We start from the raw sequence: 27133 nt of genomic DNA on the forward strand, positions 1-27133 counted from the left end.
ACCGCTCGGCCAATAGCAAGCGAGGGTGGGGTGGTTGCCATAGCGACGGCAGCGCGGCCGCCACTCACAGCGCGGCTTATTGGCGGAGCCCCGCAGGCGCGGCCAATGAGGAGGCGGCGCTTTGGATGGGGGCCGCCATTTTGCAGGGCCGCCCTGAGGGGCGGGGGCCGGACAGCTCCCGCTCTGCGGCCGGTTCGGAGCGTGCAGCTGCCCCGCAGCTCCCGTGAGGGCGGCCGGGGTCGTTCCCGGACCTCGTAGCTCACGGGCTGCCGGCGGTTGAGGCCGTCGTGCTCCTGGGCTGCGGCCGGTGTGTCCCAGAAGGCGGTTCCCGCGTGTCACGGGCATGGTGGGAGCGGGACTCCTGCGAGGCTTCTGTGCCTCTCGCCGCCCGGCTGAGGTGCGGTCGCGCCGCTTGTGCGTGTTTGTCGCCGTCTCTGAAGCCGATTACTCCATCAACAGAGAAAAATCAAATTAATTTGACGCTACTCCTTGATAATGACCCAAGAATGCAGGCTGAATTTCAAAGATCATATTCTTCAAGCGCAGGAGCGATGGATCCCGACAAGAGGAAATCGGGCAAAAATGCCAGGAGGCCTCCGTGGATGGATAAGGAGCTGCTGAGCAGCAGAGGGAAAAAAAAAAAAAAAAAGACTGTAGAAAAGAAGACTTTTTTCTCAGAAAGGAAAAAGAAACTTTAAGGAAGTGGAAACCAGGACAGGTGGCTTTGGAGGAATACAGGGAAATCCCATGGCCGGGGGTTGGGACTAGATGATCTTTAAGGGCCATACCAACCCCGTAATGTTCTATGATTCTGTAATATGCATTTGCTGATGGTTTGGCAGCTGCTATGTCCCTAATGCCTGTAAAAGGATTTTTAAATTAATTTATTCTGGTGTCTCCTCTGGTATTGAATTAACATTGATGAGTTCATAACTACAGCATTATACAGGGCAAGGTTTTGTCATTATAGGGCTCTAAATGAGGTCAAAGAAATGTTATATTTATGAACTCACCAGTTCAAAACCTTTGCTTATGCAAAACTGAATTATAAATTCGTTAAAATACTATGCTGGGAAAGAATCAGTATTCCTCAATAATCCTGCTCCTGATACCAAGCAGCTATGGAGCAGATTTGGAAAAGAAGAGCCCTGAAAGACTGTATGGTTTGTCTCCCCTTCTGAAGCAGACCTTAGAGCCAAGGTCCCATTCAGACTCAGTCTCAAAAATGCTGGGGTTTCATGAGGACACAATTGATGTAATTGCAGATGGGCCTTAGAATAAAATAGGGGAAAGGAAATGGTGCAAATTCATTAAAATCTCCACAAATCTGATGATAGTGAAAGATTTACTGCAGGCAGCTCCAGAAAAGGAATGAAGAAATCAGTAACGCCTGAGGTGCCCAGCCAGGAGAGGATTCTTGAGCACCATGTCTTTAAGTTTCTTTTGTGCCAACTGCTTTTCTGTAGAAGAAGAAGGGGGATATCAGAGGAAAACTGCAGTGGGACATGGACTAGAATATTTTACAGAGTAGCTTCAGTGCCATGTTCTGGGGGGGCTGACTGATAAACCTCCCCTGCTCAGGCAGTCATTCCCAGTCCCTGCTGAGTCTCTACAACGAGGAGTTGGTTGCAGTGTGATGGGTGAGGGATTCATCCTCCCCTCTGATGAGCTGATTCTTGTTATCCAAGGAACTCTGGGAGCTCTTCTGCTCCTCTTTCAGCACCTGTGAGGGAACAAGCAACCAGAAGTCAGGGAAATAGGAAAGTGAGGAGCAAAGGCACACAAAAGCACAACTCAGAATTCAGGGAGCTGAGATGAAGGAAACCACAAATTGGAGCAGATTTATTTTTGAGGGGGCAAAAAGTTTGAGATGAGGTCTTATGAGAAGAAGAAAACAAGGGGAATCAAAATGTGGAGCAGGAAGAGGCAGCAAATCCAAATGTGTTGCCTCACTAGAGTCAAGAAGCCCTGAAGAACCAAAGCATCTGTGATTGAGATAAGGACTAAATTTCACCCTGGAGCTATTTTGTTCTTTGATCTCACATGCTAATTACAAATAAATATATATCTATATATACAGGCATATTTATGGCTCTCTTAAAATACTCCCCCCATAATCCCCATTATCAACTAAACATTCTTAATTATTTTCTTTATTAACTAAGCACAGTAACAGAGTAATATTTCTTGGAGGTGCAAGTTTTTCCAGAAAGTAGAAGGTGACCATAGCATGACCATGTTATGTTTTCCTGGGAGGGCAATTGAAACTGTGCTGACTTACACTGTACTGTGATTTGTCCCAAAATATTGTAATGATATTAAAAGCTCTTCAGAGCTAATTCCTGAGAGAGAAAAAGCTGACTCTGGATTTCTTTGACTACATGTATTGAATGCTGACATTAATGAAGTTTACCTACCGTGGCTTCATGCTGTTTTCCTCTCCTTGCAGTGTTATACATTGAAACTGATAATTTAATATTGGCTTCTTCATGCTCACGGACCGTCAAAATATTTAACATCTTCCAAGAAATCAGAAAAAAGACCCCTCAGCATCCCCACAAAACAACTGTACCCTTACATGCTTGACCTGCTAACAGAGCAGATGCTGCATACAAGAATTGTAGAATAAGGTTAAATATCGATCTGTACAAATATGTCCATGTCCTGCTGATAGAAGTCTTAATTTTAGATTGCTACTCTGTATGAAATTCTTGAATCCAGTTATTGATATTAACCATTAAGAAAGCTTTTCTGGCATCACAGTTTTGGCACTACTTTAGAAATTGCACGGATAGCTTTGGCTTATTCTTTGTCATATAGGATATGCAGCACAAGCAATGGAAATATTTTGTCTGTTCATACATCAACACTGAGAAATTTGGCAAGGTGGTTCATGGGGTCACACTGAACTAGCCTCAAATTTCTGAGGGAAAAACGCGATTTTTGCAAAGTTGTTCTTAATTATTACATATATTCTGGGATAATATAGTTAAGCATTCCCTCTGCAGCTCCTTCAGGGGTTTCTCTTCCTCAAAAAACATTAAAGAAATCCAATAGCTGTGCCTCCATCTGCTAGAATGGTTATAGTTATCATGAAGTAATCACAAAGAACATGGATGTGTTACACCAGTCAGTGTGATTAGCAGTACAAGCAAAGTATTTTATGAAGTATTTCCCTACAGTTTCTCACACAACAAGTGACTTCAGTATTTTGGATAGGATTTCCTGGCAATGCCTAGTACCTAGATACAGCACTACATACAGTATCCTTTCCTTTTGGCCTCATTCCTGGGCAAATGGCAGATAGGCTTCCAGATGCCCCAGTTCATATATTGTCATTTGCTCTCTGAAACTCTTCTTCAAAGGGGAGAAAGAGTAAGAGCAGGAGCAGGAAAGTGTGTGACTCTCCATAAATACACTACAGCTACATCTTCACTGAACAATGCCTGGGTAGCAAGCATGATAATTCAGCATGGAGACCAGCTTTCTCTTTTATCACAGTTTATGCTGAGGAGGCTTTGGCAACCAGTCAGCTGAAACTGTTTCCACGCCTGATCAGCCCTGACACTGTGGACACCTCCCTGTTACCTCTGCTTCAGAGTCCCGGACTTGTTGCTTCAGCAGCTTCTGTTCTGCTCTCAGCTCCCACAGCAAGTTGTACAGATAGAACATGTTCCTGTGTTTCTCTGGGGCCCACGGCTGGAAGCAGATAAGTCAGTGAAAAACAGCAGCACTCTCTGGGTACACAGGATCGGGTACTCTGCTGACAGAAACTGGCACAATCCTGCTATAGCCAATAAAGCAACAGTAATTTCCATCATTGAAACATCGAACCCATGGTCAGCATGGGTTTCTCAGACTTCATTTTGATTTGGAATCCATCAGTAATGTGAGCCAGATGGTATGTCTTGCACTTTGCTGATGCTGCTGTTTTATAGTTGGAATGAAATGAGATGAATAGGAATGTATAGAAACAGAGATGAAAAAAATGGGACTCCTGCAATGGTGTTCTGTGTCTTCTCCCCAGTGGGAAACAGAAATTAAAAAAACTCCATAACATTAAAAAAAAAATCCCTATTTTTAATCTCTGTTTGGCTTTTTAAGGGTAATTGTGCAGCATCTCTGCAGAATTTACTGGCAGACTTCTGCCTCTGGTTACAGACTCGCATTGATGATGTTAGTGGGGTGACCCCTCACCCCTGATGAGATCATTTGGCTTAATGGCAGCACTCCACTTTTTTTGGGAATACCTTTTATTTAAGACTATCTATCTATCTATCTATCTGCAATGTATTAAGCCTCAGCATCTTGCTCTGCATCTGCAGGGTAAACACTGGGAGATTTAAGGAATGACAGGACTCAAGAAGCCCATGGCAGAAACAGAATCACAATACACAGTGTCTGCCTTTGCTGCTCTGTTCTCTCTCTTCTTGAAGAGGGAACAGGAGAGGAAATTTCAGCTTCCCTGCCATGTATCTGCAGAACTGAGCCCAACAGCTGCTGAACCTGCATTTTGCAGGATACCAGGGAATGTGGGATCTGCCTGATGACCAAATCTGGGAAGATGACCTCCGGCATGGCTAGAGCAGGCCTGTCATGCCACATTATGTCCTGCACTCCCAGTCACTCCCAGCATGGCAGCACATCTGCCAGGCAGTTGGTGTTGTCAGCCTGGAGGTGTGCAGGTGGAGTAGAGGGGGAGCATGGAACATGTCATGCTTGTAGTTCTTCCACTGACATTTCACCTTCCCTTTGTGTCTTGCGATCTTCATACCTTGTATGTGACAGAGTTTTCTCGGCTCAGGAAGATTTCATCTTCTCTCTTCTCCCTCCCTATTACTCTGCAGAAAACCACCTTTGAGGCAATGGTGTCATGAACCTCGAGGTGATATGTCAGCTGGATGATATCATCTATGACCATAAAGATACGTTCCTCTGTATCTTCATCAGCAGGCTTTTCTGGATTTCTGTGGAAATACTCCTTGATTTGCTAATGGAGAGTAAAAAAAAAGATATGGAAGCAAGTTAGAAGCACAAAACGGGCAAGATTTACAGATTTGAGTAAAAACCCATGGTAAAAACTGTGCTTTTCTGCCTGGACTTGCATCTCTTGGCCAATAGTCCTACTGTTCTTGCATATGTCTTAAAAAAACCCAACCATAAAGCTGTTTAAAGCAATGCAGAAGTCTCCTATTTGTGGAGTTGAGTATGCTTTCCGAGCTCCAAGTTAGCTTGGGATGCATCCCTGCCTGAGGGTACTTCAGGAAGCAAGATATTTTGGAGAAAAGCAAACTTTCCCACATTTCCCAATATAGGGAAGGAAAAGGTAGCATGTTGGGTGCTAGTTCAAAGACAGGCCACTGCATGGCTCTGTCTTGGCAGGTGATGTGTCTGAGCCATACACACTGCCAGATGTCAGATTTCCTCCTCCTGTTCTGCAAACCAGATCTGATAAGAGGAAGAGGTAGATTACCTGCCTGTAACAAATCAGAGGGATGGGACAATTCATCAGGAACCTGAAATTGTATTAGTTTGGGCTCAGCACACAAAATCATTTTCCTAGTTTTGAATTTTGTGAAAATTTTGTTCCAAAGTCATGGTCAGGTTTTTTTTCTTTCCTCTGACACACAATTTCCAAGCCTTAGTTTCCCAGTTTAATTCTAGGTGCTCAATGCCATTTCTGACAACTGGTCACACTGTAGCTGTCTGTCAGGCAAGCAACTGTGAGACACAGCAGCTGAACAATGCTTGGATGTCTCATCTGAAGTTTTACCTCAGCCATGCCCACTGAAAATGAACTAAAGCCCCAGGCAGTATGTTTTACATACTATAAATATCAGAGGGACACATATTTTTCTGTTCCTGCCTTGGCCATACCACTATAGGCCGGGGGTTAGCATCAGTTCTGATGCCAGCCATTTGCACTTTCTTGTCTCTTTCACCAAGCTCTATGTGCCGCATGTGCAGGAAGTCCTCCCTGCCCACGAAGTACTCTGTCATCTCAGTAGCGTTTTCAAAACGTTTCCAGAGGCCATCAACTCGTGCTGTATGGTAATACTCCACTGTATGTCCAGTCTCAGGTTCCAGCGACGTGTAGGAGTGAGCTAAGGACATATCACACGTGTTTTCAGAGTTAGCAGCCATAATACACTGAACACAAGCGTGTCCAGGGGAGGTCTCATTTTCTTCAGCTTTAGCAACAGATCTGATGCAGGACTTACCCCCAGCTGCACTGAACAAACATAATCTCTCACTGAACACGGAGAAAACAAACATAATCCTAAAGAGAAAGTTTCAGCTTCTATCAATTCTACTGATAAAAGTAGAAATGTATTACCCTGATATACATGATAACTATGTATTTTTCTAATACATAGAATACTACATAGCTGGGTAAGCACTGCCCAGGACTGCAAGCCACCAATCCAACTCTCTACTCTTCACTGGAGACCATTTTATTTATCTAGGCAATTTATCCCACAAGTATCCTGTCCCCCCACCTTTCAGCTTTGGGCTTTTGCCACTGCTAGAAAGGCATCCTGTGGAATCCCGTCAGCTGCAGGGGCTGCCCAAATGAGCTGGAATACCTTTAAGAAGGAGGGGGTGTCCTGGCCTGAAATAGTCTGTGATAAGCTGTGTTTGTTTATTCACTTCTCTCATATACAACAGGTCTTCTCGATGTTTGAACCACTCCTTCACCTCCACTTCTTCAGTACCTGGCAGGAGACAAGTCATTTTGCAACCTTAGGTCACCCTGTTGGAGGTGGCAAAATTCTGACGAGCTCTAGCAATGCTGGAAAGTTTGGGGGCTCGACAGGCAGTGAGTGTGATGAAAAGGCTGAGGATATGGTAGATAATTCCCCCATGAAGGTGAAAGGAGAATGAGAAGAGAGACTCTGTCAGAAAGCAGACCACCTCCCCCCTCCATCAGCGTGCCCCAGGCTGTTTGCTCAGTGTGTGGAGAGTTCATTTGTCCCCCTTACAGTCTGAGTCTGCGTAGACAGTGACGCGTTCCACCAGCCCATCTCCATTCGCATACGCCGCCCATTTCTCCAGTTTTGCTTTATTGTACAGGATCACCTTCTTCCCCTGGGAAAAGGGATTCTCATATTCTGCAGTGGGCAAGAGAGATGTCAGACAAATTGACTCCCCAGTACTCAGCCCAAAAAAAAAGAATTAAGAGGGAGAAAACCACGGTCTAAGGGACACTACGCATTTATTTATTGCATTCTGCTGCCAATAAAGCTGTTCAAACCCTGCCTATTGTCCTTTAATGTTATAATGGTATAATAACTTTTTTCTCTCCCAAACAGGTATTTGATAATGCAGGGGCAGTTCCTTGTGGGTAGCAGTAACAGAAAGACCATTCCAGGCAAAATTCCCAGCTGGCAGGAAAACACAGCGTGGGTGTGGGTGTGTGTCTGTGGAGGATGAGACAGTGCAGCACTGAGGGCAGCCACTTGAACCAATAGCTGTTGTGGCCTTCATCTATTGTGCTTCACTGTTACTGTTTGACCACCCTGAAGGGAGAACCCAGTGAGATAAATGAATGTCCCAAATCCACTGACAGGTCAGCTGGGGGCAAGCAAAAGGCAAAGGAAGAATACATACCTCTGTAAGATACCTTAATTGGGGCTACCCACGATAGTGGCATCTCAAAGCTCATGTCTATTTCCCCTTTTTCCTGCTGAAACAGAAGAAGAGATTTGTGGTTTTGGCAGCATCTCTTACTGTGCCAGGAGGCATTTTGTTTCTGGTGAACCACAGTGATCAGAGCTCAGCTCGTGCGAGGCTGTGCTGGTCCTGAGGAACACCATGGCACAGTTACGACAGCACATCCCTACTTGAGCCTGATGAAATGATCTTCTCCTGGCCACTGCTTGTGCTGGGCAGGGAATGAAGGTGGCAATCACCAAAATGACCAGATTATTTGATGTAGACCCTGGAGGGCTCTTTGCTCCCCAGTTATGGGCACAGGCTGCGAAGAGTAGAGAGCAAGAGGGAATTGTTACTGGCATTCCTCCGTCCTGCTGTGCATGGCTGTTTTATCATGGTGTCTTCTCCCAACAGGACAACATTTTTTGCTTCTAGTACACAGCACTTTTTGTATATTGACATACATTATTTCTGCATTTTGTTGGCAGCTCCACCTTGCAGCCAGGAGGGGAAAGTGACCAGCACAGAAAGAATGTCCAGAAAAATCTCATTCTGGATTTTATTTTTTAAAATTATTTCACCCCAAATGTCAATGCGCTGGAGGCTTACAGAGATCCCTAGCCACTTATGACACTTGAAGTACCACTTGGGGTCCTGCTTCAGAAAGCATCAGAACTCTTCAAGATTGAGAAGGAATCTCAACTTGGCCAGAGTAGAAGGGATCTGACCTGGAGAGGGCAGCAGGCAGGCAGACATACACGGGCCTACGGACACACTGGTTCCAAACAGCATCCGCAGTGCACGAGAGCATCGCTTGGGTCACTCACCATGTCATCTGTGTCTTTCTTGGGTGACTCTGTGGGCAACTGAGAGGGCTCATTGCTCTCTGAAAACATAATTTCCCAGCAGATAGAATCACTCAAGTCAAAGCTGAGATCCTAGGGCATACAGGAAAAACACTTTTAACTACAGGGCATTGTCAAGGGCCTGACACTAAACTTGACCACTGCATCAATATGTGTGTGGTGCTCTGGACCTGCCTGGGTGTCAGAGACTTTAAGGACTCTAGAGATCTGGACCTCAGTGAGGTGAGCTTCTCAGACCCTTGGCTGGCTGGTGGGACCCCAAAGACTGTCCCTGTGCCTAGAGGTTGCAGAACCCATTCCTCATGGTGTGTCTTCCACAGATGAGAGGAAGTGGCTGGGAATATTTCTGCCTCCTTCCTCGGGGCAAGCATGGCCCCAACGGCAAGCTGATCTAACTCAGACCCTCACCATCCAGACTGTGTGTCTGCTGGGGAGTAGCTGAGGTGTGGGAAGAGCCTAATTGAGATCTTACCTGCCTTGAACCACGCCTGATGGACCCAAAACATCCTCTGCCTCAAAAGCTGTTGTTTGAGAGAATGACTGCCTAGCCTAAAAGCTGAAACCCTAGCACTGTAGGGATTTAATAGATGTGATCTGTATTTGCTAACTCAGAGTCTGGGATGTCCTGGACTAGTTCCATAGTCTATGTAATCAGAGCAACATGACCAAAACCAACACAAGGAATGGTTAAGTGGAAACTGGACCACTACGGATCTTGGACTTCCCCAGGACTCAGGTTAGCCCAGCTGTCCCTCACACGCCCAGGGTACTAAGGGCTCCCTACCTTGCAGCCTTGCCGGCAGTCCTGCATGTTCACCCAGTAGTTCCTGTGGTTCCAGATGCTCTCAATCCCAAGGAAGCACTCATCCGTGGTGCTGTGGTGGTTTCCTGTGAACGGGTTGATGAAGAAGGTCTCGGGAACCTTCCTCTTCCCAGACAGAACCAGAACCCATGCGTGCACCCGTAAGCCGTGCAAAGGGTCTCGCTTGGGCTTTTCCACCTCCTGTAGCACAGAGGATACAGCAATAGTTATTGCCATTTTATTGCCACTATAATCCAACCCAAGGGCAATCTCATCCTTTCCTCTGCCTACTTCTAAAGAACTCCAGGCTCTTAATGCTCTTTAAAAGTGAGGTAGTACATACCCAGCACATGTTCCTGTGCCAGCACACACTGTGCTCCTGGAGGCCAAGTGCTCATGGCCATGATCAAGGTTGTGTCATACTTCACAGAGGAGGGTGTGAGCTCCTCTTTTTGGCCAGCCATTACCTGTGTCTCAGCTCTTCTTCTTGGAGCTCACAGGAAGATGGACCTTGCTAACTCACCATGACAACCTCCTCTTCTCGTTCCTCCTCTTGTCCAGGTTCAGTTTCTTCCTCCTTCTTGTCCTTCTGCTGAAGCTCAAACTTGCTCTGTGGCTCTAAAGGGTACTTAATTCTGTACTTGTTGGGGTCCTCCTCTTTTGGTTCCTACAAAAGCAGGGTATTACTGTGAAACCCAGCAGAGATCAAGAGAAGGAAGTAAATGTATGGCTTACAGGTACCTCCCAGTTCCCAACACTTGGCAGTTTGCAATATTGCACCTGGTGAGCAGAAATTCAATGAAGCCAAAGAGGCCTTGTAAGAACTGTAGGAAATCACTCAAAAGATTCCTTTGGTGAGGTCCCTGGTACAGACTGAAACCCAGTGTGGACCCCTAGCTCAGCTCTGGAACTCACTGGACATGAACAGGCTGAGCATGCATGCTGGGCTCCTCCCTGCCTGCTCACTGCAGGTCTCACCTCCAGTGGCTTCCTGAGCAGTGGGCACACCTCCTGAGTCTGGTCCAGGGAGCACATTTCACGGGTGGCATATCCATGTACACAGTAGGCATCGTAGCCAGCCCCGATCAGCAGGGAGCACAGCAGCACAGTGAAGTCAAAGCAGTTCCCTCGCTGGTATTTCAGGATGGTGGTTGGGGAATAGAGTGAACTGGGCTTGAAAGAGAGAGATGCAAGTTCATAGTGCTTGTCATATGGAGCTGAAACATGCACCAGGCAGAGAGCGGGGGAGAGAGGCATTGCCCACATCCCTGGGCTCTGCACGCATTGGGAATCTGTTATATAACGTTCATTTAAAAGCCACAGACTCTAAAAGTCCCCTCCAAAGTGATCTGGGGAAACTCTGACCCCAAATCTGGTGACAAATTTACCCACAGGAAGAGAAGGGCATGCCAAACTCATTAAACTGCTGAAAACCTAATGCTAATCACAATCCTGGAATGGGATTTCCCTCTATCTCCTGCTGTTCTGGCTGCAGTATTTCCAAGGAAAACGCCCATAAGCTAAATTATAGTTCACAGGAGGAAATATATTTCCTTCTGGCCCTCACTGGAGAGCAAAAAAAGATCAGTACACACATACTGCATACAGAGAGGTTCTACTCCCACTCAGATCTCAGACATCACCTAAGGTGATCAAGGCAGTCTCCATCTGCTAAACAGAGTTACCTTCTCTGTGGTCACAAAGTGCCAGAGCTCCTCTTGAGACCCTGGGACTCTTGGGACAGCCTGTGGCTGGTGTAGATTGTTTGGGTCACTCTGCAGTCCTTGATAGCAAGGAGTGTGTTCTTTTAGCTGACTCTAATCAAGAACTTGCTGCAACTCTGGCATTATCCCTTTTTGCTAACCTAGAAATCTCCCTTCAACCATCCCAAAATATCCCCAGATATGGCAGTAGAAATGCCTAAAAGTCCCTAAGAATGGGTCACTGAGGTCAAGTATCATCCCCTAGGGTTTATGTGCTCCTCTGTTCCAAGGTGTCTTGGTTTTCAGAGGGGAAGCTTGTCAGCCATTGCCTCCCACAGTACACCAGCTGCTCATCTGGCCTGGCTGAAAGCAGGGTCTGGTCTTGAAAAAATGGTGTTTAATTACTTAGAAGGTACCACACTGAACATGCACCAGGACTGTGGGTCCAACAGAGTGCACAGGGGCTGGGAAAATCAGGGGGTTGCCTAAATAGTGAGGGGATGGTGCAAGTGTCAAAGACCTCTGTAAGCCCAGCCACTGGGACCTCCCCACTGAGAAGTCCTTCTGTCACCTCTGTTATGTCTCTGATGGGACTGCAGCCCCTTTCTTACCAGTGTGATTGGGCACTTGAGGGGCTCCATGATGAGGTAATCACAGACAAAGCTGGCACAGCCTGACCAGTAGTACAGCTCTGGGAAAGGCAGCAGGGTTGGCCTCAATGTCGTGCTCACAAACTTCTGCAAGGCAACAAGAGGATTTTGGTTAGCCAACAGGCCCTTGGCAGAGTCTCCTGTCCAAAGTCATCCTCAGACCACCCCTGGATGTTGCAGGTCATATTCAGGACCTCCCTAGAGCATATCAACAGTATCAGTATCCCTCCTCTCCAGTTCCAAGATGGAAATTTCATGGAGTTCAGAGGCTGTCTGCTTGCCTGTGGCTGAAACTTCAAGCTCATCTCAGACACATTCCCGATGTGAGCCAGTTCTTCTCTTCATTTTCAAGCAAGTCAAATAGCTACTGCCCTTTCTGGCTTTTACATCCTCCAGCATTTTTTGTTTGCCTTGCATGTTAATTGTGGGGAAAGCTAGTACACAGTAGCAATTCCAGGTGCCCAGGGGGAACATCAGGTCCAGAACTCGACAACAGTTGTACAGCTTGGGCCCAGCAAAAACAAAACCAGACCACAAACTTCCACATTTACTTCCTTCCCTGTAATTTCTGTGAAGTTCAGAGTAAGATCAACTCTGCATCCATACTCCCTATCTGTGGCTGAGCCTGAGCCTTATCTATTTCATGTTTCTTTTACTTCTCTTTATGTTTCTGTGGTCTCTCCTGTTTCCTAAGAATCACTCTGCAGCCCACATGGCAACACCACCACTTAAATGGCACCATGTGCTCATGGATTTGGACAGCCAGGGTGTCCCCAGGGTTCTGTGTGCCTGCTCAGGGGCTGGGGGTTCAGCCAGCAGGTTCCCATTCCCTTTAGCCAGGAAGGAGGGCAGGAGGGGCTGCTGTTCTTTCACAGCATTTGGCACTATGGAAGCCAAGTGCTCCCTGTGCTGTGGGCCAGCCCCACAGCACCCCATACCTGCACACCACACTCGTTGACTGGGTGGATGAAGAGCGGCTTGCGGTCAGGGCACAGGTGAGTGTACTGCTTGAGGAAATGGTCAGCAAGCTGCAGCAGTTCCTTTTCCTGATGGGAATTTGTCTTGTACGAAGATGGTAAGTGGGATGTGTCAATGGAGCTCCAGTCAAAACCACTTATGTGGCAGAGGGAGGCAGAGAGACACAAGTAATAAGCCAGGAACAATACAGGCAAGGTGACCTGCTATCAAAACATGGCAGGGTTTCCCTGTTTTACAGGTAAAAAATGGGGACCATATCCAAGGATATGATTTTGACACAGCCGAACATCTCTGGAGCAATGGCAAGCTGACATATACCCAGAGTCTCAGGGGATCTTTATACAGTGGTGAATGGATGTACAATCGTCCAAGTTACCTTGTCTTACTTGCACATGCATGCTCTTGGACAAACTCATCAGGCACATGAAACTCGCTCAGTCCCATCCCTGTGCAGGGGGACCACACGTGCCATCCACACCTGTGCATCCATCCACACGTGCCATCCACACCTGTGCATCCATCCACACCCTGTGGGCCCCAAAGGGAACATCTCTGCTCATCCCAGCCATGGGCAGACACAGGTGACTTACAGTACATCACTTGGGACAGAGGCTGCCTCCACAGTTGTATCTGCCTCCAGGTCATCGAGGAAATCACTGCTATTTAAAGAGTTCGCGTCTTCTGGTGTTTGCCCCACTTCCTCCGTCTCCTCCAGGGCCTCCATTCTGCCTGGCACTACAGGAACGCACACACCAGGTGAATTCAGGGGTGAGACCCAGCTACACAGGAACAGAGAAACACATCGCGGCCGCAGTGGTTTGGTACATGAGCATGGCTGAGCCAGACAGAACCATGAGAGTAAAGGGAGAGCACGGAGTTTGGGCTGGGTTTGGTAAATAAGCGGCTCTGTGTTCCTGGACACCCTAAGCGTGGCAGAGCAGGCAGAGCCTGCTCGGTAGGGCAGAGCACGTCCCCATGTTCAGAATGTGTACCCCGTGTCCTCCCTCCTGCCGGGGGTGCTGCTGGCGGGGCAGGAGCTCCATCAATCCGCTGGGCACCGGCCGTGCCCCAGCCCGCAGCCGCGCAGGGGCCTTGGAGGGAGCGGGACGCTCTGCGGAGCCGGCAGCCCCCAAGGGCAGCGGGGGCCCTGTATCACCCGCCGGCGCGGGGGGGTGTTTGTGTGCCGTCCCTGCGGTCAGGCTGACCCCGAGCGGGGCACACGGCGGGCACAGGGAGGCACAGACCTTGCCCGGGGGGCCCCGCACCGCTCCCGGCCCTGCCCCGCGCGGCCGCCCCCTCACCCGCGGCTCCAAGGGCAGCGCGGCCGCCCCCGGGCCCGGCGCGGCTCCGCAGCGCTCACCTTGGCAACGCCACGGCACCCGGGCACTGGGGCCTGCGGCTCCCCCGCGCCGCCAGCCCGGCCGGGACACCACCAGGGTCCCCCCAGACCTCCCGCCACAGTCCCCGGGCCCGGAGGCTCCTCGGGACCCCCGCGCACCCCCGGCGCTGCCCCGGCCCCCGCCCGGCCCCCAGCACCGCGCCCCGGGGCCGCTGGGAGAAGGGGACAACGGGGAGCAGAAGGAGGGGACATCGGCCAGCCCCTGCCCGCCACCGCGGCTGAGCCATCGCACTCCGAGACCTGCTCCGAAACTCACGAGTTCGGCTCTCCTAAAATGAAAGCCACCCCCAGCCATCCTTCTCCTTTGTTGCAGAGGCACTTACCCAAAAGCTGGCACCAAGGGATGGCAAGACAACTTGTTCTCTTTTTCTTTCTCTTTCTCTTTTTTTCTTCTTTTTCTTTTTCATTTCTTCTCCTTTTTTTTCTTCCCCTTTACAGTTTCCTTTTCCTTTTTCTTTCTTTTTTTCCTTTTTCTATTTTCGTTTTACTTTTTAAAAAATTTTTTCCTATTTGATTTTTAATTGGCAGTTCATTAGGCTGTACGCAGGGTCAGGTGCTAAACACTTTTTTTTTCTGGCTTGTTGTGGTTAAGAAAAAATATGGATTGATGGACGGATGTTCACACTAGGTGCTCTGTTAAGGTGACTGTAGCAATTAAAGCTCTGAGAATGCACAGACTGCAGTCAAAATATATCAAGAAACATCGTTTTGAGTGATTAAGGTGGTTTGCAGATGGTTACTGTTGCCCAAATGGCAGGAAGCTGTGTTGAGGGCAGGAGGCAGGGGTTTAGGTTGGGTATTAGGAACAGGTTCTTCCCCCAAAGGTTGTTTGGGCACTGGAAAAGGCTCCCCAGGGAAATGGTCCCAGCACCAAGCCTGCCAGAGTTCAAGGAACATTTGCACAATGCTCTGAGAGGCACGGGGTGGGACTGCTGGGATGGTCCTGTGCAAGGGCCAGGAGTTGGACTCAATCCTTGTGGGTGCATTTCAACTCAGGATATTCTATGAAACAAAGTGGGGTAGGACCCTCCATCTCTCACCAGTACTTGTCAGCAGTTCTTAGATGCCAGAAGTCAATAAAAAACCAGATAAGGCAAATATATGTTGTGGTTCCAAAACTGTGTGTACGGGGCACCCAAAGTTATCTGGCCTTCGCATGTGCCACTGTGGTATCTGTTGTTATTGCTGCATCAAAAACAGGTACCACAAAACCAGCTGGGTGCACAGACCCCAGATTCCTGAGGGTTTTGCTGTTACTCCGTATTTGGGATCCTATCAGGGCCATGAATTGGGTCGGCATTCACGAGCTGTCGGCTCATTGGAAGCGCCGTCTGTGCCCGGAGGATGGACTTTCACAGAGTCCTTTCCTCCCCAGCCGCCGAGGGATGCTAAACTGGCTCTTGTGCAATCCCAGAGGCAGCCAGTTTGCGTGGGGGAGAGGGATGAGCTGCCGGAAGGCAATATAAGGCACACAGCAGTAGGCACAGAGCAACCCCGAGTGTGACGACCCACGCTTAATGCGAAGGAACCAGGGCAGGGGTGGATGGAGGAGCAGAGAGCAGCCTGGCAATGGTAAGTGGGATGAGTACAAGGTGGTGGGATCTCTCAGGCTTGCTGCAGCAAGCAAGGAGCAGAGCAGGGAATGAACCCTCCTTGCCCAGCAGTCTGGCAGTCACAGCTGCACAGGGTCGGTGGAGGCAGGTATGGGTGTGCTGTGTGAGGGGGGCTTTTGGTGTTGGCTTTGCCCTGCTCTCAGAGCGCTGACAGAGCATTGCCCAGCCACCAGTCCTGGCTGACTCACATCCACATCTCTGATAAGGAGTATCTGGTGTCCAGGGCTAATCCAGCACGATGCCAATAATTTCCCCGAAGAAATCTATTATCTGTACCAACAGAAGATATTGACTTAATCTGAGTCTTTTTAACACTAATTTTAGTCGTGTTCAAGGCTTGGGTTTGGTTTTTTATCCCGTTGTCTCCTTGTTATGGATATGGTTTACTGGAACAGTGAGGATCGTTTTACAAATCCTAACTCTTCAAAAGAGCTGTAGTGGGAAGAAGGTAACTCCTTTCCTCTTCGGGGAGCCCAGACTGATGCCTCAGCTGTGCAGTTTTACTTAAATTGCCTGTTCTTACTTAAATGTGGCTTTATCACTGTCAGCACATCCCTGGGGGTCTAAGGGCTTGTTTCTCCCACCTCCTCTTTCTGGAATAGCTACCTAAATTCAGGATAGTGTTTGACCCTTGTGTTAACCTGATGGGGGAAGGCTGATCAGGCCCTTTGGGGTGGGTAATGACTTTGTGCCACAGAACCTAGGAAATACAGTACAGAAATTATTGCACCCATGCTTGAGGGTTCACTCTTTCTGAATGACTGCAAACATCTCCAGTGAATGTAATAACAAATCCGAGTTATCCAGAGCCTGCTTGTTTTTCCAGGAAAGGACTGTGAGATGTTTGCTGCTGCTCTCTGTGCTCTGCCTGGCTGGCTGTGAAGGCAACAAGAGTGAGTCTCCCTGTGCTCTGTCCCTGCTGGGTCATGGATGGGTAGTATGGAAAGGAGAGGTCAAACCCTTACCTGATCCATGCTCAAGTTCCTCATTCAGGTCACTGCTGAAGGCTGTTAAAGCAGAACAACAGAGTAGGGCTCAGTGAGGCAGGAACTGGGGTGCAGGAGTCAGCAAAATAGGCAGAAACTGCAGGCTCTCCACCCCAGCCACCGAGGGTGTGTAACCCATGGAAATGGGCACAGGTGCTGCAATGTGCCACCATGCTCCTTGGTGACAGTGACAGGCCCTGTGGCTCTGATCCAGATTGCAGCTGTGCTGAGGAGGTCTCACAGCTTCCCAGCAAGCTGAGGCAGCAGGTTCTTCCTCGGATGTGTCTGCTCTGGCTCTAGGCAAGGATCTCAGGCCTTGAGAGCTGTGCAGAGCTTCCTGCAGTGGGGCGAGTTCTCAAATCTCTCATCAGGGAGATATTCTTGCTGCATTTCAGCTTCCTTGCCTTTCCTTTGCTGCAGGTGAGCTGGCAAGCGCCCATGGCCTGGGGCCAGGGGTTGCCCTCCGTGTCAAGAGGAGCCCAGATGCCTGCCTGCCAAACCCGTGCCAGCACCAGGGGCAGTGCCAGGTGACGGAGGACAGACCAGTTTGCAGCTGCAAGCCAGGCTTCACAGGGGAATTCTGCCAAGGTAGGGCTGGTGAGCCCTCCCCAGTCTGTCCATGGGCACTGGAGGGAAGGGTGATGGGCACAGTGCGCTGGTGTTACCATTGCTCTCCACTCCTGGAGCACGTTCCAGCTCCTGGTTCAGGTGCATTCCCCACCAATATAACCATATTCTGGCTACATGCTGGTACAAGATGCAGCCACAGGCCATTTTCTTCTTCCCAAAAAGCCTTCATTCCTTGGCTGTGCCATGGTGTAGCAGGGCATGCTGCAGGGCACAGCTGCCTCACAGTCTCAGAACAAGCACATGCACCCTGGCACAGATACAGTGAAGCCCCTTCCAGACACCAAAAACTGTGTCTTCCTCTGAAGGAGATGGTCACTGTCCCTGTCTGGTGCCCTTGACAGACTGGGGGGGTTCAGCCCTTGAAAGAGACCAGACTGCCCTTTGCCCAGTGTCCCTGAAGAGCCCTAGAGCAGCCTGCACCAAGGATGGGACAAGGGGCTGCTGAGCTCAGTGGGACTGTGCCATCCCCCAGCTGACCTGGGGCTCCTTCAGGCCTCTCCCTTATTGCTATTGCAGATGGCTTTTTCCCCCAGATGTGGTACTGAAGTTGGCCTGCGAGGAAGAGCACATGAAGATGATGGTGAGGAAGGAGGTGTTTGAGCTCTTGAAAATCCCACTGGAGCTTGTCCACTTGAAGAACCAGGCATGCAAGGTCTCAGAGAAGGAAGAAGAGGGTGAGCTGTTCTTTGCAGCCACTCTCACAGGTGAAAACCACACTGCCTGTGGATCAGTAATCCAGGTGAGGATCCATAGATCAGAAGCTGTGAGAGGAACAGACATGCTGAGGGGGTACAGCGAAGGGCAGCCCCAAAGGCTTTTCCTTCTGGGTGCTGTAAAGTTTTCATTCCCCTTGAAAGTCGTCCCTGCGGATGTCAGAGAGCTCTTCCGTCTCTGCCAAACCCCTGCTGGCAGCACATTTTGTCTTATTTAGGAGAGCTTGGAAGTCTCATTGTGCACTGATAACAGCCCTCAGCTTTCTGGAAACATCCTCTGAACTCTGCAGCCATGGCCCCTTGATCCCTCACTTGCTTCACAGAGCAGGAAGGGTGCAGAGGAAATGGTGCTCCAGCTCTGCATTGCACAGAAGAGCCCTGTGCTCACTACAGTGACTCCTGTGCCAGCAGCCCCCAGACACAAGCTAGAACCCCAGCAGAAATCCAGGCCTGGAGCAGCTATAGCTGAATTGCACCCTCTGAACTTGCAGCTCTGTGTATGGCTTTAATCATGGTCTGGAGACTTAATTTCTGTGTCGTTCCAGCAAAACAGCTCCCACATCTCGTACTCCAACATCATCGAGTCAGAGCAGGAAGCCCACAGGGCCATGATCTCCCGGAGTTTTCAGCTTGAGGTGCACTTCTCCTGCATCTACGCCTACGAGCAGGTTGTGAGACTGCCCTTTGCTCTCACTGCTGTTGACAAGTGAGTGTCCCATTTCACCTTGGTGCTGGCATGGTGTCTTTGAGTTTGGAGAAAAATAGATTCAGTGAGATAATTTGCAAAGGCCCTAGGGAGCCCCTAGAGAGCTCTGGGAGCAATGCCAGGCACTCTGGTGGCCTCACTTGTACTATGTCCTTCCCACCTTCTAGTTCTGTTCATCAGCTCTCATCCTCTGCTCTCAGGCTGGTACAGTTCGTGGTCAGAGAAGGACACTTCAACGTCAGCATGAGACTGTACAAGTCCCCCTCCTACCTCCAGCCTTATCACCTGCCAAGTGTGGCTGTCCCCCTTACGGACACACTCTATGTCCTGCTGAAGATGGAAGGGCAGCACCAGGTCAAGTACTTCCTGCTGAGTGTTTTGGACTGCTGGGCCACACCAAGCGTGGATCCACACCAGGACACGCAGCACAAGCTCATTGAGCAGGGGTGAGTGCAGTGCCCCCAGCACATCCAGTCTCCCTGTGCCACAGTGTGTCAAGGACTGAGATAGAAATAGGCCTGTTCAGTTAAGCCTGCATCCCTGTGGGATATGGTGTCCCAGGCTGGGATACTCCACCTCATTTGCCACGCACTGATCCAGCCCTCATGTCCCAGGTGTCCCCATGATGAGACAGTGACCTATCTGAATGCCATTGGAGAGAGCACTTCTGCCAAGTTCAGCTTCCAGATGTTTCAGTTTGTTGGTTACCCCGAGGTGTTCCTGCACTGCCGTGTCCAGCTCTGTCTTCCTGACAGCCCAGAGCCCTGTGCCAAGGTGAGCTCCCTCGCTGGTCTGCCCTGTGCCCTGGCTGGGTGTGGGACCTCCCTTCCCTAGGCCCGCTGCTTGGAGAAGGGGCTCTGTTCTGGTTTTGGGTGCCTCACAAAATAAATACCGCCCAGAATCAGGAGCTCAGCCCAGTGCCCTGAACCAAAGGTACAAGGGCCTGAACCCACCAGAGAGCTCCTTTCCCTCTTCACTGGGAAAGGAAGGGAGGTCAACAGGCTGACCCGAGGGCACGGTGCTTCTCCCCTGCCCTCCCATCACCCTTCCTTTGGCTTTGTTGACAGCAATGCCCCAGGCACTGGAGGAACAGGCGGGCGCTGGCAGATGACTACAATAGGATTGTCTCCTATGGGCCCATCCACCTGCTGGCTGCTCCTTCCTCAGGAGCAGAGACCCATCATTCCAGCACTGACCAGAAGGACCCAGCAGGTACGTATGTCCTCCTGAGCACCGAGGTCAGTCCAGGAGATCCAAGCATCAGGGCTGGGGGCAAGCCCACCTACAGCATGGCTCAGACCAGGCATCCATGCTGAGCTGTGTGGAACTCCTGGGCAGCAGCGGTGGGTGGAGGCAATTTGAGTTGACCGAGTCCCGTTAGCGCCCTCAGAATCCCAAAGTACCCCCAGCTCCAGTGGCTCCTGCCCTTCACAGGAGATGACCTGCCTGAATCTATCCCCAGTCAGACATGTCACACCAGGGCTCAGAGCTGGCTCAGGGGACCCAGATATATAACCAATCTCTCTCCTCTTTGGCAGGACCCAGCCCGTGGCTCTCTGGGGCCCTCGTTCCGCTGTGTGTGCTCGCTGTGCTCACCGTGGCTGCTGCGGCCGTCAGCGTGGGGCGGCGAATGGTTTAGGAAACAGCTGTTTCCCAATAAATGAACGTTTCTCAATAAATGAAGTAGCAGAGAGGCTCTTGCTGTGTCTTTATGGGTGTTTTAGGGAAGGGGGTAATGGCTGGATGCAAACAGGGCTTGAAGGGTGAGGTGCATCAGAGTTTCTGTTTCCTGTAGCATCTCTTGGACCTTACCCCCTCCAGGCCCACGGTCTCTAAACTCAAAGTATGTACCTAGAGGTGGTAGGATCCTTCCTCCTGCTTCCCAGAGAGTCACCCTGGCATGTGGGGAGATGGAAGTACTCCACTCTAGGTATCTGCCCTCCCAAAGCTGGTCTTTACATAGTTCTGTGCAACACCAAAGTAGCATTAGCAGAGAAGGGGCTGCTTTGTGCATGCACGTGTGTGTGCACTCATCCTTAGTGATTTCTGCCTTAATTCATGACATTCATGACAAATTACCAGCAAAACTTGTGTCCATTGATACATCCCTAATATAAAGCAAATAGCAAACAATACTGTAGGTATTAAAGACTAAATTCACAGTGCTCAGACAGCTGGCAGGGATTTAATATTAAAATACAGATCAAGACAAGACAGTAGTTGCCCTGCAAGGCAGCTGTGTGTGCATTTTGGCTGAAGCACAGTGTCCATGAGGGAATTGTCGCTGGCTCCAGAGGGTGTTTTGCAGGAAGATATCCAGCATATCTCTGCCAGAGAGCAGGGAGATGTACTGTAAAGAAGCTCATGGGTTGCCTCTTCTTTTTGCCGATTCCCAGACACAAACCTCCCACATCTGGGCTGGAGCAAGTCAATCCTCTCCCTCTACTGTCAGGAAACTCACTGCTGGGCTCATTCAGCACCAAAGGCCACTTCTGACAAAGAGGGTGATGGCTCTATCATGGCTGAAGGCAGGTGCTTTGTGGGCTTCCTCCTTGTCCCCTGGGGAATGAGATCAGGAGCCCCTCAAGACCGTGGAAATGCAGCCTGGAGAGACTTTGCAGAAGCATCATCTCTGGAGCTCCTTGCCCAGGGCCACCCACCAGGAATGAAAGGGATGAAGCAAAGAGCCCTGCTGAGGTGGATCATGCCCACTGAGGGGTAAACTGAGGTGTGGTAAACTGATCCCTCCCTCTGTGAGGAAGCTGCATCTGCTAGGATCAAAGATTGCTCTCAGTGGATGCAGGTGCAGGCAGGAAGAGAAGTCCAGCCAGGAGCTAGTCCTGGGAGGCTGTGGTGGTTTTGTCATGTCTGGTGATGTAGGAGAGGGAACCAGTGGTCTCCTTTGTCTTCGGGTAGTAGAGGACAACCAACCAGATGAATATGAAGATGCCTGCAGGGAAAGGAAGACAAACACTCAGCAGCAGCAGGAGACTGGGAAGTATCTTGCCAGGATGCTCATGACACTTCCCTTCCACTTCCAGGGGGTTCCCTCAGCTCACTCCTGTCCCCCCCTCCTTCAGGCGAACCATTTGGCTGGGACACGCCATGAGTGGATAATGTCCCTAGTCCTCTGCTAAGGAATGTCTTCCTTGCAGGAAAGCCACCACAGGTGGGGTGGATGTAGTTGGAAGCCATGAGCAGCTCCATGCTGGTGGCTGGGACCTGCTGCTTGACATGCCCCGCCAAAAGGAAGGGTATGACAGTGCTGGGAAGATGGTGGTACCTTGGGATCCCTGGTCAACCCACAGCCAGGCTGGCTCCTGCCTCCTCCATCTTCCCCACCCAAGCCCAGGGGAGTCAGCTGAGAGTGAGTGCTGACCTTGGAGAGAGTTGAGGATGGTGAAGATGTAGAGCACGGCCGCAGAAGAGATGCCATAGGTGAGGAATGCCAGGGCCCAGGTGGCTCCCAGCAGGCAGAAGAGCCCTGCTGCCACCAGAGCCACCTTCCAGGGCTTACGGTGTCCCTGCACTGCCCCAGTGTTCTGCAAGCTGCAGCTCTTCTGGGTCACCACCCCGAAGACAGCCATGTTGAAGAGGAAGATGAGGCCAAAGTAGCCACAGTTGGTGATGTAGTGGACCAGAAGATGTTTGGAAGTGATCCAGCACCTGAAAAGAGACAACCGTGGTGCCTCCAGCAGCCCTGCAAGCCCCAGCAGCACCCATGGGAGTCTTCCCTGTGGGTCTTTTTGGGGATGGAGGGACACCCTTGTGCTGGGGGATTTTCCAAGGCCAGGTGAAGCAGGGGGACAGTGGTGCATATCCACTGCCCTCGTGTTGCTCAGCTGGGAGGGAGCCTGGGGAAGCTCCAGGTGGACCTTGGACGTCCTTCCATGACCTGGGAGGACTGCAGGTGTCACTGAGAAGGCTCAGCATGAGAGGTGGGGGTGGCTGATGTGTTGCAATCACAATTAAGGAAGCAGAAGCCGAAGCATGGCGTAAAGCCAAGCCAGATGGGTGCAATCCCTGACCGGTGTGCTCCTGGCAGGACTGAGCTACCCCTCCCCATGCCAAAGGGCCACCTGAGCCCTGGGGGCAGTGGCACACGCACAGGCGGGCTATGACCTGGTGCTCCATGTCCTGGATGCTGTATTCTCCATAGCTGCCAATAACTCCTGCCACTCCCACCACAAGAACGGGGAAGCCTGGAAGAAGGGAGACACAATCACGGAATTGTTTAGGTTGGAAAAGACCTCTAAGATCATCAAGTCCAGCCATTAACTCAGCACTGCCACATTTACCACTAAACCATGTCCCCAGGTGCCACATCCACACATCTTTTGAATGCTTCCAGAGATGGCAATTCCACCACTGCCCAGGGCACCCTGTTCCAGTGCTTGACCACCCTTTCAGGGAAAAATTTTCCCAAATATCCAATCCAAACCTCCCACTGCCCCTCTCACCCCCCATCTCTTGTCCAGGCTGGTGGTGCTCACCCCAGCCAATCAGGCACAGCTTTGCCAGGTAGTGGTGGATGTAGATGCCCAGGACCTTGACAAAGAGGAGGTAGAGCTGACAGCCCTCCAGTGCCATCCAGGTGAAGCAGCAGAGCAGGCAATAGTGGGTGAGCCCCCCCAGGACTCTACAGGTCCTTGGGTGGGTCCTGCCAGAGAGCCCACTGTTGAGCAGGAAGGCCAGGTTGAGGAGGAACAGGCTGCCCACGAGGTTGACGTGCAGCCCCAGGTTGATGTGGACGGTCTCTTCAAGCCTGAACCTGCACCTGAGTGTTCCCAGAGGGATCAGGAAAGGCAGGGGTCACAGCTGAGCAGGGCCCTGTGCTGTACCACAGCAGGTCCACGCACAGGCACCGAAATTGCCTCACATCTCTCCCAGCCTGACAAGCCCTCATGGAGCTGCTGACACACCCCACCTTATGAAGATGCAGAAGGCGATGGTGAAGATGGCGAAAGCCATGGCTACCCCGCAGCCAGCAGTGGCAACAGCCATCAAGGCTTTTGCTGTGGAGCCGTCCAGAGCTGGGTTCTGCCAAACATGCAGATGTTGGGTTAGACAGGCCCTGGACCAGCCTAGAAAACCTGACTGCAGCTATCAGAGCCATGGGGCTGATAACCCCAGTGGGCTGCTGCAGAGACCCCGTACCAGCCCCCAGTCTGGCCCCCAGAAGGTCTTCAGGGGAAGCAGAGCAGTGGTGGCTTAGAGGAGATGCTCTGAGGTGGGGTGAAGGGTGGGTGAAGTGGACCACCATGCACACCCTCCTGGGAGTCTCCCCCAGGATATGGGACCTCGAGCCTTGCTGTGTCAGAGCCTGCACAAGGCTGAGGCCTTTTCCAGCCTGTCCTGCTCAGCTGACCTGAGCTGGGGCCTGGGCTTGCCTGGGAACAGCTATAACTGTCTCTGTGTGTCTACTCATGACACCCGAGGGGCCGCCAAAGTGAGAAGGCAGCACCGCCAGGGCACAGGAGCTGCAGGAAGGGGGATCATCACCAGGAGGAGGGTGAAGAAGGTGAGATGGTCGCAGGAGCAGACTGTCCCCTTGTCCCCGGGCTGCGTGACACATCCACTGCTGCTCCAGCCTCCTGCCTGCCCTGCAACAGGCACGTGGGGATGGCTGTGAGTGCTGGACACAGCACCTCTGCCCTGCCCCACACCCGACGAGGATGTACCTTTGCTGGGATCCCAGAAAACGCATTGCAGGGTGACGCCCTGCAGTGGGGAAGAGCAGCATCAGCCGGCGCCGTGGGGAGGGGCACTGGAGGGGAGATCAAGGCAGGCAGGGCTGACTTACGTGGGGCAGCTGCCTGTGGGCGAAGGTGAGCTGCACAGGGTCCTGCAGCCCCGAGATGCTGCTCTCTCCCACTGTGATGCCCACCACGGTGTTGTCCAAGACCTGTGCTGTCTGGTTGACTTCCTGTGGAGGGGAAACGCTGCCAGAGCTGAGCTGGTGGTTAGCAAGTGCTGGTGGCAGCATGAAGGATGCTGGCAATGCCAGCTCATACCTTGAACATGCCAAGCTGCTGGATATTGAGGACTGTCACCACCACACTCACTGTTTGGCTACTCAGGGACCGGAATATCTCCCTGGGGAGGTGGATTTTACCTGCCTTTCTTTTCTCTGTGGCATTCAGCCTGCTGGGGCCCTGTGGCAGAGAACAGTGAGAGGCTGTTGCTGGCAGGTCACCTCTCTGTTCAGGACCCACCAATCTTGCTCCAGGCACAAATTCAGCCCTGCCCAGGTGGGTTTGCAGGAGCCCTGAGGGCAGAAGGGGAGAACCTCATCCCCAGCACCCAGCATCCATGGGGGAAGAACTGGCAGTGGGACCCCACAGATTCTCTACCCACCATCACCCACACTTGGTCCCCTGGGACATTCAGAGCCTGGGAGGGCCTGTGGGTAGGCAGGAGGCACAAGGTCACACATGTTCCTCCTCCTTTCCTACCTCACCCTCCATCTGACCACCTCAGTCTGCTGAGATGGCTCCTTGGGGAGGGCTCTTTCCTCCCAAGCACCACTTCATGTGACTCCTTGCCAAGGGATGCTGAAGTTGACATGGACCTGTGATGCAACCCCACAGGGAGGAGGAAGAGCACAGCGGGGCACACCAAGCCCTGGGGCAGGGGTTGAGGGATGCTTGCAAGGTGTGGGACCTTCCAAGCAAGGGAGAGGGAGGGGCACATCTCACCGCCGTGGGGGAGAAGGTGATGAGGACGTCTCGGGTGACAGCCCTGCTGACATTCAGGAGCAGCGTCTTGAGCCCGGCCAGCAAACTGTGCTGCCCCGACTGCAGCAGCCTGCAGGGGGGACAGGGGGGCTGTGGGACAGGTGGACACGGGGACTGAGCCCACAAACCCTGCCATGGCCACCTCTGCCACTACCTGAGCGTGCGCTCCCGCAGGCAGGCACAGGCGCGGCTCTCAGAGCGCCACAGCGCCCGGCAGTGCTGGGACAAGCGCAGGATGTGGGTGCTGTTGGCTGGGTTCTGCTGCTTCACCATCTCGTTGCAGCACTCACCGTGCTCATCACCCCGATCCAGGGCTGGGAGGGTGGGAGCAGGTGACCACTGGGCACCGCAGCACTGGGTGGGCACTGGGAGCAAGGGTAGGAAGGGGAGGGGACCACTCACCAGAACAGCTGTCTTGTCCTTTGGCAACATCTGGAAGAGAAGTACATGGAGAAACAAGGGGGGAAACACCAAAATCCAGGGCCAGCCCTCCCCTGTCCAGAGGGAAAGGGGAAGGGAAGGCAGGAGAGTCTGGCGGCTGCCAGGTTTTAAAGGAACAGTCCTGCAGTTACGTGGGCTTCAAAACACCTGGACAGCGATCAGAGCTGGTGAGGGCAAACCCGCTGTGCCCAGCCTGCCAGAGGGGCTCACAAAGGAGACCCCAGACTGCTGGTCCCAGGTTTTAAAAAAGCACCCAGCAACAACCCCCCCAGCCTCTGTACATCCCAGTGGGAATGCCCCCCTCTGGCCTGTCCACATTTCAGGATGAAATCCCCACATGGTCTTTTGGTGAACAATTTCCCATGAGAAAACCTTCCCACAAAGCCCATGCATCCCCTGGGTTAGGGATGCCTGTCCCCACTTCACCTGCCACTCACCAGGCAGCAGCAGAAGCAGCAGGACAGTGCCCAGGAACAGGTTCATGCCGCTTTGTGGGGTCTCCTGGCTGCCCCTGGTCATCCCACCACACTCTGCTCCCCTTGTCCCGGCAGCTCTGCTCCTCCCCAGGCTCCCCCCGGGGCTTGTGGCCACTTCCGAGGCAACAGTCGTTCCTCATTTCCCTTCTGGGAACCCCTCACGCCTTCCTGTGGCTGGCAAGTGACCTGTCCCAGCTCACAGCAACGGCAACAACCGCCAGAGCTGCAGAGTTTCCCCCGTGGCTCCTTCCCGTGACTGCCCCAGGGCTTTTTGCTTTCCCTTTCTCCCCACAGTCCTGCCCTCTCGCCACAGCTGATGGCCCTCACCAGCCCGGCAAATGCTGGAGCATCCTCCTTCTAAACGGGGCATCACCACAACCCTCCAGGATAAACCATCCCGTGCCTGGCAAGGCGCCCCTGCCCCAGCTGGGTGCTGGAAGGTGGGTGGAGGGGGATGATCCACAACCACCCAGAAGGGGAATGGTGGGGTGGGAGATGTGGTGCTGTGTTTGCAAGAGGCACAGCCGGGACAGCCAGACTCTGCCTGGCCCCACGGCCCCTGAGGGGATGATCCCCATCCTGTGATGTCTTCCTCTTCAGATCCCTGTCCTCCACCTGCCTCCCTTTCTGCTGGGTAGTGACAGTCCTGAGAGACTTCCCAAGCCGTGGTATCTCCCTCCATCACCCCAAGCCCAATGGCACCAGGCAGCCAGTGCTCTGCCAGGAGCACCATTATCGGTCCCAGCTCAGCAGGATCCTACAGGGTAAAATGCTGGG

The 27133-nt window shown here is 51.7% G+C and overlaps 3 protein-coding genes across 8 annotated transcripts; 1 reads left to right on the top strand and 2 right to left on the bottom strand.

Annotated features, from left to right (window-relative positions):
• Positions 1 to 138: 138 nt before the first annotated feature.
• DRC7 (dynein regulatory complex subunit 7) lies at positions 139 to 14085 on the bottom strand. 5 transcript variants are annotated; one of them, XM_069027133.1, is made up of 16 exons: positions 14016 to 14085; positions 13246 to 13390; positions 12616 to 12790; positions 11639 to 11764; positions 10303 to 10497; positions 9848 to 9991; positions 9307 to 9525; positions 8484 to 8594; positions 7612 to 7684; positions 6984 to 7112; positions 6588 to 6716; positions 5878 to 6104; positions 4775 to 4990; positions 3589 to 3699; positions 2418 to 2519; positions 139 to 1723 (listed from the first exon to the last, which is right to left on the bottom strand). In XM_069027133.1, the coding sequence occupies exons 2-16, from the start codon at positions 13377 to 13379 to the stop codon at positions 1610 to 1612; spliced, it is 2205 nt and encodes a 734-aa protein (XP_068883234.1). In that variant the 5' UTR covers positions 13380 to 13390; positions 14016 to 14085; the 3' UTR covers positions 139 to 1609. The 5 variants fall into 5 exon arrangements, with proteins under 5 accessions (XP_068883234.1, XP_068883233.1, XP_068883236.1 ...); XM_069027132.1 differs by having other exon boundaries at positions 7612 to 7687; XM_069027135.1 differs by lacking the exon at positions 8484 to 8594 and having other exon boundaries at positions 7612 to 7687.
• Positions 13346 to 20359, top strand: LOC138117108 (pancreatic secretory granule membrane major glycoprotein GP2-like). 2 transcript variants are annotated; one of them, XM_069027138.1, is made up of 10 exons: positions 13346 to 13411; positions 15469 to 15626; positions 16494 to 16560; positions 17074 to 17241; positions 17817 to 18022; positions 18542 to 18702; positions 18903 to 19148; positions 19317 to 19476; positions 19770 to 19914; positions 20241 to 20359. In XM_069027138.1, the coding sequence occupies exons 2-10, from the start codon at positions 15624 to 15626 to the stop codon at positions 20339 to 20341; spliced, it is 1257 nt and encodes a 418-aa protein (XP_068883239.1). In that variant the 5' UTR covers positions 13346 to 13411; positions 15469 to 15623; the 3' UTR covers positions 20342 to 20359. The 2 variants fall into 2 exon arrangements, with proteins under 2 accessions (XP_068883239.1, XP_068883238.1); XM_069027137.1 differs by having other exon boundaries at positions 13357 to 13411; positions 15430 to 15626.
• A 509-nt stretch (positions 20360 to 20868) lies between these two features.
• Positions 20869 to 27122, bottom strand: ADGRG3 (adhesion G protein-coupled receptor G3). Its single transcript, XM_069027323.1, is given in 14 exon segments — positions 20869 to 21652; positions 22082 to 22368; positions 22811 to 22904; positions 23196 to 23479; positions 23630 to 23742; positions 24205 to 24305; positions 24384 to 24423; positions 24506 to 24628; positions 24717 to 24857; positions 25401 to 25509; positions 25594 to 25753; positions 25842 to 25871; positions 26318 to 26459; positions 26461 to 27122. Coding segments are annotated over 14 exon segments (1776 nt in total). The 5' UTR covers positions 26497 to 27122; the 3' UTR covers positions 20869 to 21536.
• Positions 27123 to 27133: the final 11 nt, after the last annotated feature.

Source organism: Aphelocoma coerulescens, chromosome 11 (genome assembly GCF_041296385.1).
Source record: "Aphelocoma coerulescens isolate FSJ_1873_10779 chromosome 11, UR_Acoe_1.0, whole genome shotgun sequence".
Taxonomy (NCBI): Eukaryota; Metazoa; Chordata; class Aves; order Passeriformes; family Corvidae; genus Aphelocoma; species Aphelocoma coerulescens.

Excerpts from the sequence above, each read along its gene's own strand:
- DRC7 (XM_069027132.1), bottom strand. The coding sequence starts at position 13,379 with ATGGAGGCCCTGGAGGAGACGGAGGAAGTGGGGCAAACACCAGAAGAC. Across the intron at positions 4,991-5,877 it reads CTAACCCCCGGCCTATAGTG|CAAATCAAGGAGTATTTCCA; the intron begins GTATGGCCAAGG and ends ACTCTCCATTAG. Across the intron at positions 3,700-4,774 it reads AAAACTCTGTCACATACAAG|CCGTGGGCCCCAGAGAAACA; the intron begins GTATGAAGATCG and ends ATCTGCTTCCAG.
- LOC138117108 (XM_069027138.1), top strand. Across the intron at positions 17,242-17,816 it reads CACAGGGGAATTCTGCCAAG|ATGTGGTACTGAAGTTGGCC; the intron begins GTAGGGCTGGTG and ends TTTTTCCCCCAG. Across the intron at positions 19,149-19,316 it reads CACAAGCTCATTGAGCAGGG|GTGTCCCCATGATGAGACAG; the intron begins GTGAGTGCAGTG and ends CTCATGTCCCAG.